The sequence below is a fragment of the Mercenaria mercenaria genome, chromosome 6, assembly GCF_021730395.1.
Source record: "Mercenaria mercenaria strain notata chromosome 6, MADL_Memer_1, whole genome shotgun sequence".
Lineage (NCBI taxonomy): Eukaryota > Metazoa > Mollusca > Bivalvia > Venerida > Veneridae > Mercenaria > Mercenaria mercenaria.
Genome location: NC_069366.1, coordinates 69,156,216 through 69,166,833, shown reverse-complemented (window position 1 = coordinate 69,166,833; position 10,618 = coordinate 69,156,216). Strand labels below are relative to the sequence as shown.

Genomic DNA, 10,618 nt, shown 5'->3' with positions numbered 1-10,618 from the left:
TGCGGTGAACAGACAGTGCTTGACTGTATACTTTTAAATGTTTGTGTTTCATGGGTTTTTCTGAAGTTACACCGACACAGCTATAGGTTATATGGCAACTTTTACCTTTTGATGGTGGAGGAAGACTAAAGGTACACCCCGGTCATTATCTCAGGCAAGGGCGGCATCTCGATATAGCCACCGAAGTTCTTTTAGCCAGATGTATGAATACATCTGCGGATGTCTCTAAATTATATTCTAGTACTTATTACATGTGTAAATGTTGAGTTCTGCTCAACCCGGGGCTACAGGGCGTGGACGGTAGCTTGCATATCCACCACTGTCCATGAAAAAGTTTAAACAAACCCAGCCTGCAACATTTTCTTTTATGCTGTATTGGGCGACCTGTGGTTTTCTTCTATTTCTATTTTCCTCTCATGAAAGACTCAATCCACCTGGCGGTCTTATACCAGTCAGGTGAGGAACAAGTGCCTTTAATAATTAGCAACGGCGGCCCCTTCAGTATATGTATACTTCTGGTATCTTAACAGGAAAATATTGTGTTATCAAATATCATCAAGCTGTACAATTTTAATGACAATGATCAGTATCTAACTTGGAAATGTCCTGATGTCACCAACTGAAATAAAACATACATGATCATAACTCTGTTATTCGGCAACATTTTGCAAACACAAATATTTGTAACAAACGAAAAGAAAACAACACTAACAATTATGTGGAAAAGTATTTAATGCTTTGTAAAGCAAAGACGAAATCTCGGAATAACTGCTTGCGGTCGCCTCTGATGATTGTTTACATCCAGGGATTGTTTGATCATGACGAATTGAAAAAAAACGACGAAAATAATGTACTTTCTTTTTCACGTTCTAATCATGATCTTAATACTCCAATACAAAGCAACAAAACGGATTTAAATATAACAATTACAATTTGCATAGTCTAAATAGTGCATGTCAATTTGTGGGAATATGGGCCGCCGTGAGAAAAATATTGAGAAATATAGAGACCTATACCACATTGTAGATTGAAGTGAGTTATCGTAATTTCCCATGTATCTCTTTCCAGACACGCGACTGGAAAAAGTTATGACGTCATAAATATGGCGGCTTAAGAGAAAATAAAAAAATAACGTAGGCTGCTGAATAATTACAGGTGACAACGGCTTTGAAAACTATGTTATGATTGCAAAATTGATATATTTAGTGAACGTAATGTTTATTCTAGCAGATAAAACACTTTTATGGAAAAGAATGGAATTCATTATGCTTAAAATGAAAAAAAAATCCATAAATGTCAAAAAATGACGAAAACGACTGAATAACGATATTAAGTGAGCAAATGTCTATTTAATGGCGCAGTATGTTCGATTTAAAATAGAAATAGTCTGATAATCTATCACTACAATAGTTGATTAGCATAATTATATGTATCTATATACCCTTTATATCTGTACGAGTGTATCAGATCAGCTTAATGCCCCGACACTGTGGTCAGAACTCAGAATCAATAGAAAAAATATCTGTTACAATTTTAAGAATGTTTTTTTTCTAATGCATTTACAGCTTGTTGTAAATAATTTTGTAGTGCAGATTCTCCTATTGAAATTGATAAATCCGATCAATTAATACGTACTTCCCAGTAAAACTAAGTTAAAGACATCTACGAAAGGAATCATCAGAAGATTTCTCTAAGAATGTTTTTGTCCAGCATACTAGTGGTCTATGATGTCATCGTCGTTTAGCGCTACAGTATATTTACGTTTTACAGAAGAAAATTTATAATACTAAAAACTACACCTTGAGTCCTTTCAATGAACAGGATTTGTTCACTAATCACATCCCTTCATTTTTATTTTCAAGCAAAGCTCGTATATATGATCAGCACTATTACTTTCGATTCCTTAATTGCATATGCAATTAGATTATGCTCGTTTTATAGATAATTTAACCCCTAATACATGTACCACTTCTAATTTATTAAATCGTATATCTTCATGTCGAACTGATATTTACCTCTTGTGAAAAAAATTATTGCGACAAAGTATATGCAGATTCTGAAAAAAAAAACAATCCCAGAAAAATTAAAATCCAGCAAGTACAGGGTATGCTGTTCCGTCGTTTCATAAGATTCCTTTACTCTTTATACCTATTTACCAAATAATCCAATGGATTACAAAGGAACTGCTTTGATTAAATGCCTTTTCTTGTGTATTTAATTTCAGTTAAGCCTTTTTCTGCTTGTAACATTGCTAAAAATAATTCCCATGTGAACCTGTGAGGCAGTTTGTCAAAGCATCTCCTTATTAAACGATGTACGGTAAGGGAATGCAGTTTTTCGAGAGATAATAGAGAGTTTGAGATTTCAACCTTCGCCTTCCCCTTCAACGTCTCTTGCGAAGCTAACGTATGAAGTTGAAGTTCGATTAAAATTCCTTTAGATTTCAAACTTTAGAATGAACCTTACTTCTTTTAATCCGCCCATTCAATTTATCTGTAATTATGATCGTTTTTCTCGTACATTTTGATATCAATTGTCCGAAAGTGCAGGACTTTTACAAGATGTTTTAGAAATGAAAATTAAATAAAAACATTTCAATTTACATAATCATTGCATGGGTTATAGTGCGATTACAAAAAAAAAAAAAAAAAAAAAAAAAAAACATTTTATATAAAACGATGTCAATATAAAATGCATGATTGTAAATCATACATGAGTGGAAATAAAAATGATAATCATATCAACGTATTCTATTCCTGATGGTGTTCTTGAAAGACATTTCAGTAAATATGTTTTAAACAAAAACATGAGACATCAACTACAACAAATGCATTTCTCGATATACTTTGAAGTTAAATATATGATATAAAGCAAACACAAAAGGCTGGTGACTAGTATTTCATAGTTTTTCTTAAATTTGTTTTATTTTACTTTGAATTGGTACTTTGTACATCGAATTCCTTAAAAGACGCGTTTTACTTGTAGACTGTTCATGTTGAAAATCTAACCTTTTTAACAGATATGTTGATAACATGAGCCAATATACACAATTTATGAATACATTTAACAAGCGATTTGAAAAAAATGTAAAATATTCTCATGATACGATACGTTTGGCATCATGACACTCAGTTTGACTCTGTATAATGCCAAACTCTCGGTATAATCGTGCCAAGTCACCATGTGTCTAGCGAAACAGTCAAGAAGTGTTAAGTGGAGACGAAAATTGTCGCACAAAATAACATGTGGGCATATACACGTATTTGTTTAAATAGACTATTTCATAAGTAAAGCATGTGCAGATCAAAGAATTGTGGCTACAGGGACACCAACTTTAAGAGGGGGGTCACCCATTCAGGGGGACTGGGAGTGGGGGGGGGGGGGGGGAGGTGGTAGTCACACCGAGTTTCAAGACCGATTTTTGTAAAATGTTAGAATCAAAGGTGGATTGACCCAAATGCCCCTCTGCCATGTTCTGGGTCCGTGCATGTAAAGAATGGAGCTATCCCATATGACTAACAGGAAACCTCTCGCATCATGATATCATAGATCTAAAATTGTCTAATACTTCAAAAAAAATGCCGTCTTACTAGGACCATTTTATGTTTATAATTAAAACGCAATTGTCTTATTAAGTGTCCGGCAGAAACGGATTGATTCTATTTGGAAGTTAAAATAAAATGTTCCACCAAATAATAATCGCGCGTTATAATTCATTTTTCAAGTTAAATTACTGTCATGTCATGTGCCTCCATCCAGATTTCAGTCTTTGATGCCGTGTATGGGGACAGAATAGATGTACAAAGACTGAAGTTTTGACTTTCGTGATATCACATCTTTGGACGTTCAAAACTTCACTTCTTACGACAAAAAGGCCCATCTGGTATAATCAATACCGCCTGAGGACACAAATATGCCGTAGAAGTTAAAGTTTGAACAAAATCTCAAAGTTTCTCAAAATCAGTTGATAACTTCATAATTTCAGGTTCAATTCAATGTATTTAGTTAAAATCATTAGCCAAACAAAATTTCAATATTCTTATACTTATTGATAGTGTATCGCATCAAATTTAGTCCAGTTATACATATGGATAATCGAATAACTTAATAAGCAGAAATCCTGAAACTAAGCTTTTTATTTCACATAGTAATAAAACGAAGTCTTAGGCTTACTTGAAATTACATGGAAAACTTTAGTAGCAACGTCTGATATAAATAAAATACACGCATATTAGTGACGTTTTACCCCAAATATATATGAGAGACGTTGAAGGGGAAGGCGAAGGTTGAAATCTCAAACTCTCTAATAAGTAATCCTTGAGAACTACTTCTCCCTACTTGTCGTATGATTTAGAAAACGTTAAACACAGTTATGTGTGGCTACTATATGAAAAATAATTAACGCATTCTTGATGAAGTTATCTTAAATTGATTTACACTTTTAAGTTTATGTACTGGAGGTTTTCTCTATTCAGATGGGGATGTTCCCCATACAATCTTCTGCAATATATCACAGCTTAGATAACTATCTGTTACTAGATACGTAGTTTGTCACAATCAGCTGTAGGTCATGTTGCTTGTCGGTTATATGCGACGTTTAATAAATACACTTTCCTTAACTTTTATATAATCCTCATATATTTGCAACAGCGACTTTCAAGAATTCAATGAACGTTATCAATATGTCCTTTTGCAGATATACTGCTATTATCAAGTGCAAGAATATTCTACTAAATTTCACGATTGTAATTCAGACTTGTGTGGGGTATTATTTTTTAAGTCTAACAGCAATTTAAAGCACTTCTATTACTAAGTGTATCAAAAAGTAGTTATTTATCAATTTCAATGAAAATTTTCACAAATGATGAAATGTTTTATCATATGTGGTTCTGACCCTCTTATTTAGGGATATGTTGCATATTTGTTGTTCATTCTTTTGTCAGCTGGGTGCTACACTTTCCTCTTTGATCGTGACCAACGAAAGAGATGGACCACGCCATGACTGGTGGTTCCTAAAAGCCATTGGGACTGAGCTGCTTTGATATATTTCTACTTTCCTGATTTGTCGGATCCTTAATAATGTTCTGCTGGTATTCTGCTTTCTGTAACGGCGTGGAGAACATGCGCAAATGATTTGTTAAAAGCTTTAAGAAGATCCCTTGAAAGTATAGAACGCAAATTATCAAGATATTAGAAGACTTGGTTTGACTAATTTTGCTCCTGAGAAGTTTAGAAAGGTGAAAAAATCTCATGACCTTTAGCACCAGCTTAAGCTGAATTATATAATAATGATATTTAACGAACTTCATAATACTAAAGGACCAGAGGCTATTTACATATTTAATGTAGATAATTTATTTACTCGATCATTTTTGTGTTTCAATTAATAGTGTGCCCTCAGTTTCCCTTGCGTGAATAAGACACTCAGCGGTCGGGGGATTAAGTTTACGTATAATGTTCTATAACACTGGAATATGGTGGAGATATAGAGTGTGAGCATTATTGCCAAACTACTGTTCAAGCAAACCAGCATTGTTTTGCAACTGACCGTTCCAAGGCTTTGCCGCACTACGTTCCTTTATTTTACGTTTTAAGCTTTCTATCTATTGGTTTTACATAGTTCATGTATTTATCATGTTCTAACCTATACATGCATTGCTGCAGAGTTTTACAGTTCAAAGATGCGTTGCATTAACATGAATCAGAGTTTGTCACAAATCGGATCTGTTGAGAGATATTTTCAGTTTCAGAGAAAGAATGGTGAAAGAAAGAAAATGAAATGATTATTCCCTGCCCCTGATGCCCCTCCTCCTGCAATTAGCTAAACATAATTACGGAAAGCCTATAATAAACGTTTAAATGCAGGTTTGATAAATAATATTGTTTATATATACTTTTGTTATCGCGGAGCTGAGACGAATTAAGTAAAACGCTTTCAGTGTTGATGTCAAGTTTGAATGCATATGATTAACCAGTAATTCTGAGTAATTACGTCGACTATTATGAATCTAACTTTAAGGAAATATCTGTTAAATTTCTACCGGCATAGTCGTCTTGATCGTACTTAAATCTTGTTTAAATAAAATTGCATACAATGCATGTAATATGCACATGTTCTAATAATAACAACATAGACAATTACTTGTGCCGACATTGATTTGTATTGCATTTTCGACAAAATCCTTTCCTTCTATAGGTACTGATTAAAACCAGATATTAATAACGTATTTTCCCTTATTGTATGTTATATTTCTTGTAATGTTTGGAAATAATCTTATTTCAGATTCAACGCCATAAGATTAGTCGAAAATATTTTATTTCAAGAGGTAGAAGCGACACGTAAAAATGCATTGTAAATTAGGTGGGTGGGGTACAAAATAAACAATTAAAATAACTTAAATATACTTTCTACTGAGAAAGTGAAAATATAATATATTTGATATGTCCAATTGGCTTGTTTAATAACATCATATGCGATATTATAAGCAATTTTACTAATATTTTCAATCATTTTTCAGCAGTATTATTTTCGTAAACGGTCGCCATATTGATGACGTCATTTCCGGATCCAGTCGCGGTCCGCAGAAGAGATACATACATATTATTTTTGTCTTGGACCAAGGAATAATTTGGTATATGTGGCGTTATTTCTCAACTACTTTCGAGCGGGATTACGAATGGCCGTGGACTAAAAATCTTGAATAAGATATACATGCTTGCAATTCCAGAGAAGGTAACTACAGTAATTTGTATTAAATCTGGTAAAAAGCTTTAGAATGTTGAGTAAATTAATATCAATAAGGAATGGCAATAGATTTAAAAACCTATTCAGTCATACAAAATGTGTGAAATAAAAATATCTCTTCTGTTTCGTCTGATATATATAGAAAATAAACTTTCATTTCCTCGTTCTTACATCATTGTCTTCCATCGTAGTTTAATGAAGTAAAAAATGAAGAATCTTAAAAACGTATTTATATATAATATATTCTTCGCAGCTAAGTTGAACATTGTACTTGTACCTCTGTCATCTATTCGTAGGTAATAACTTGTTATGATACAATAACCCTTGAACAACTAGTATTTACACTGAGCAAACGACACAAGCCAATTCTCGTCCATTAATATATGGAGGACAAGGCAACGAACCACATACACTTTCAACAGGATAAAGAATATGTTCGTTGTCATCGCTGCTTCCTTTAGGGATAAATTCTGGATGGTTATCAAGGCAGATGTAATTATGGGGTCCGTGATGATTATGATACGCTGACATAAGGTAGCCAGTGTACTCCTGCTTCAGACCTGAATAACACGTGGTCCTACCCGGAATCATGAAAACTGCAGATTTTAGTGTCCTGCACACTGCACATGGCATGTCCTGGTTGTGAATAGGATAAGGAAATATATTAGGAGTATCTGTTTCTGTTCCATATATACGGGACCTCCATTCGTCGATCCCATCGGTATAATTGTGCCATGAAGGATCGGACGACAAACATATAGAATTGCTTCCACTGCCTTTGTCGCTATATACCTTTCCTCCAATATAGCCTGCATTACAAAAGAATTATAAATTGGTGTTTAGTTTGATTTAAGATTTAAAAACCGTGTTTCTGAATTTGTGTTTCAGTGATGAAATAGATTAATAAACTAATACAGAAAAAATACAAAATATATTAAACATGAGCTGTCTCCATAGGATGACACATGCCCCCGATGGCACTTTAAATGAATAGTTATGGCCGATGTTCGAGTTTAGGACCTTTGACCTACGGAGCTGGGTCTTGCGCGCGACACGTCGTCTTACTGTGTAACACATTTATGCGTAGTTATTTTAAAATCCATGCATGAATGACAAAGATATGGACCGGACATGCCCATCAATGCACTATCATGAAAAAAGACCTTTAACATCTAAGTGTGACCTTGACCTTTGAGCTACGGACCTGGGTCTTGCACATGACATGTCGTCTTACTGTGGTACACATTCATGCCAAGTTATTTGAAAATCCATCCATCGATGACAAAGATATGGACCGGACACGCCCATCAATGCACTATCCCTTAATGTCTAAGTGTGACCTTGACCTTTGAGATACGGACCTGGGTCTTGCGCGCGACACGTCGTCTTACTGTGGTACACATTCATGCCAAGTTATTTGAAAATCCATCCATCGATGACAAAGATATGGACCGGACACGCCCATCAATGCACTATCCCTTAATGTCTAAGTGTGACCTTGACCTTTGAGCTACGGACCTGGGTCTTGCGCGCGACACATCGTCTTACTGTGGTACACATTCATGCCAAGTTATTTGAAAATCCATCCATCGATGACAAAGATATGGACCGGACACGCCCATCAATGCAATAACCTTTAATGTCTAAGTGTGACCTTGACCTTTGAGCTACGGACCTGGGTCTTGCGCGCAACACGTCGTCTTACTGTGGTACACATTCATGCCAAGTTATTTGAAAATCCATCCATCGATGACAAAGATATGGACCGGACACGAAAAATGCGGACAGACCGACAGACTGACAGACCGACAGACAGACGGTTCAAAAACTATATGCCTCCCTTCGGGGGCATAAAAAGACATTAAAACAACATAGACTTATAAAAGCATAAAACGTTACACATATTCTAATATACAATATCCTTCAAAATAATAACGACTTTTATTCATATCAAAATGCGTTAGGAAATTTTAAAGTAATAACTTGTTGCAGGAGCAGCAGAATGATATTTGAATGAATTAACATCTTGATATGTTGTAAATTACAACAAACATAGAGTACAGGAACGTCACCTGTGTAAATCAGAACTGCATCTCTTCGACAAACATTTCTTCCCCATCTTACATAAACTGCGCTTGCTCCTGAAAATAATGTCAAATAATTTCACAGTTCATACTTTTGCTATTACAGACTAGTTACTATTGCATTAAAACAGATGATGAAACATCTAACGAAATACACTTTAAATTCCATTCCTGTCTCATGATAATAGAGTTTTAGTACCAACTACTCAAACATCTGTATTTTTGAAAAAAAAAAAACAACATTTAGTATGTAAATTTATGCTTAAATTGATTAAAGTAATATATAATATTTTAGTAAATGATACCGTCGGTAGACATCTTCTCAAGTATATTTTGTTGTTGACTCAACTTCACTTCCAATTTCCTCACTGTCTCTTCAAGACGGACCATTTTCTGTAACACATTGAACTCGAATTCAAACTTTGAAGAACACTTCGGCTCATCGCAAAATCCATGTTCTATTATGAGAAAACCAATCAAAATTAAACATTCTTTTAACATTCTTGAAACGTATTTAATAAATAAATAATTAAATAATAGACTAAGTTAAACAACATTTTTTATTTCATATTCTATGAGTTGTCCTTTGATGTATTAAACGACATAATTGTCATTGGACAGATAAAATTGAATCCTGTATAATATCCGTTTGCAATGTTTACATTTGATAAAAGTTAGGAGACCTTAATAAAACGGAATGCCATACAATGTTGTCAGTAAAGAAACGAGATATCACGGTTGTGTCGGGCTGCATGTTTTGAATGTCAGGGTCGTGTCGGGTTGTAGGTTTAAATGTGTAATTTTGTTTACGTATTGATAAAGCGTATTGGTGCGTGAGATATGTAAGAAATACCAATCGTGTCAAATAGAATAGATTAGCTCGCAATTACGAGATTATATTCTCATAATAACGAGAAAACATTTCTTCAGTAGGAGAAAGATCTCGAAATAACCAGAAACAAAATCTCGCCTTGTAAAATATGATTATCTCGGAATTACGACGTCTTATCTTGTATATCGAGATTTTTTTTCTCATTATTTCGAGATCATTTATCGTTATCACGCGATGATTTCTTGTAATTACGAGACATTTCGTCGTAATGACGAGTTCTTTTCTTAAAATGACGAGACAGTTATATAGTAATTATGAGGTAATAGATAAGAAACATATTTTCATTGACACGATCAAATATGTATTCCCAGGGTCATTCAAAAAGTTCTGTCACTGGGTTCAGATTTATTAAGTACTACATTTTATTTTACAAACCTTCAAAGTATTCCCCCTTTACCGAAACACATTTTTGTAACTTCTTTACCATCGAAAAAGACAGATAAATTGTCTTCTTTTGGTATCTGTTTGAGACACTGATTAATGGCGCTGCCAAGAGAACTTCTGGCCTTGGAAATACAAAAAAGTCAAAGGGACTCGGGTCAGGTGAATAAGGTGGATGGTTTACAACTTCCACTCTATTTTCGAAATAAATATGTTTAAACTAAACAATAAAAAAGAAAGAAACTAAAAAGCTTAAGCGCCCTATTTCAACGTTGATCTTTGATTGAATTAGTAACATACTAGGTTTATTTGCATTTATTTATGAAAATATATTTTAGATGCTGTTTAACACCTGACAGAGCACATCCAGCGGTACAGGAATAGATGATAAATATTGCAAAATATGACACCAAACAGTGTCCAGCTTTATACATAATTTGAAATTGCCGCTCGCCGTACGCTTCAATGACGGAATAACATTTTAAGCTAAAGACTTTCCAATGTCACACGTGTTCA

General features: G+C 34.3%; 1 protein-coding gene across 3 annotated transcripts; it reads right to left on the bottom strand.

Moving 5' to 3' along the window:
- Positions 1-725: 725 nt before the first annotated feature.
- LOC123550066 (short-chain collagen C4-like) lies at positions 726-9,523 on the bottom strand. 3 transcript variants are annotated; one of them, XR_008371426.1, is made up of 4 exons: positions 9,135-9,518; positions 8,818-8,886; positions 6,690-7,554; positions 726-942 (listed from the first exon to the last, which is right to left on the bottom strand). XR_008371426.1 is itself a non-coding variant. In XM_045338507.2 (3 exons), exons 1-3 carry the CDS (start codon positions 9,328-9,330, stop codon positions 7,085-7,087), a joined length of 735 nt encoding a protein of 244 aa, XP_045194442.2. In that variant the 5' UTR covers positions 9,331-9,518; the 3' UTR covers positions 6,283-7,084. The 3 variants fall into 3 exon arrangements, 2 of the variants coding, with proteins under 2 accessions (XP_053402233.1, XP_045194442.2); XM_045338507.2 differs by lacking the exon at positions 726-942 and having other exon boundaries at positions 6,283-7,554; XM_053546258.1 differs by lacking the exons at positions 726-942; positions 8,818-8,886 and having other exon boundaries at positions 6,261-7,554; positions 9,135-9,523.
- Between the last annotated feature and the right edge of the window lie 1,095 nt (positions 9,524-10,618).

Coding starts and splice junctions, on each gene's coding strand:
- LOC123550066 (XM_045338507.2), bottom strand. CDS start 9,330: ATGTTAAAAGAATGTTTAATTTTGATTGGTTTTCTCATAATAGAACAT. Junction 8,887..9,134: donor TGAGAAGATGTCTACCGACG/GTATCATTTACT, acceptor CATTATTTTCAG/GAGCAAGCGCAGTTTATGTA. Junction 7,555..8,817: donor TGCAGTTCTGATTTACACAG/GTGACGTTCCTG, acceptor TTTGTAATGCAG/GCTATATTGGAGGAAAGGTA.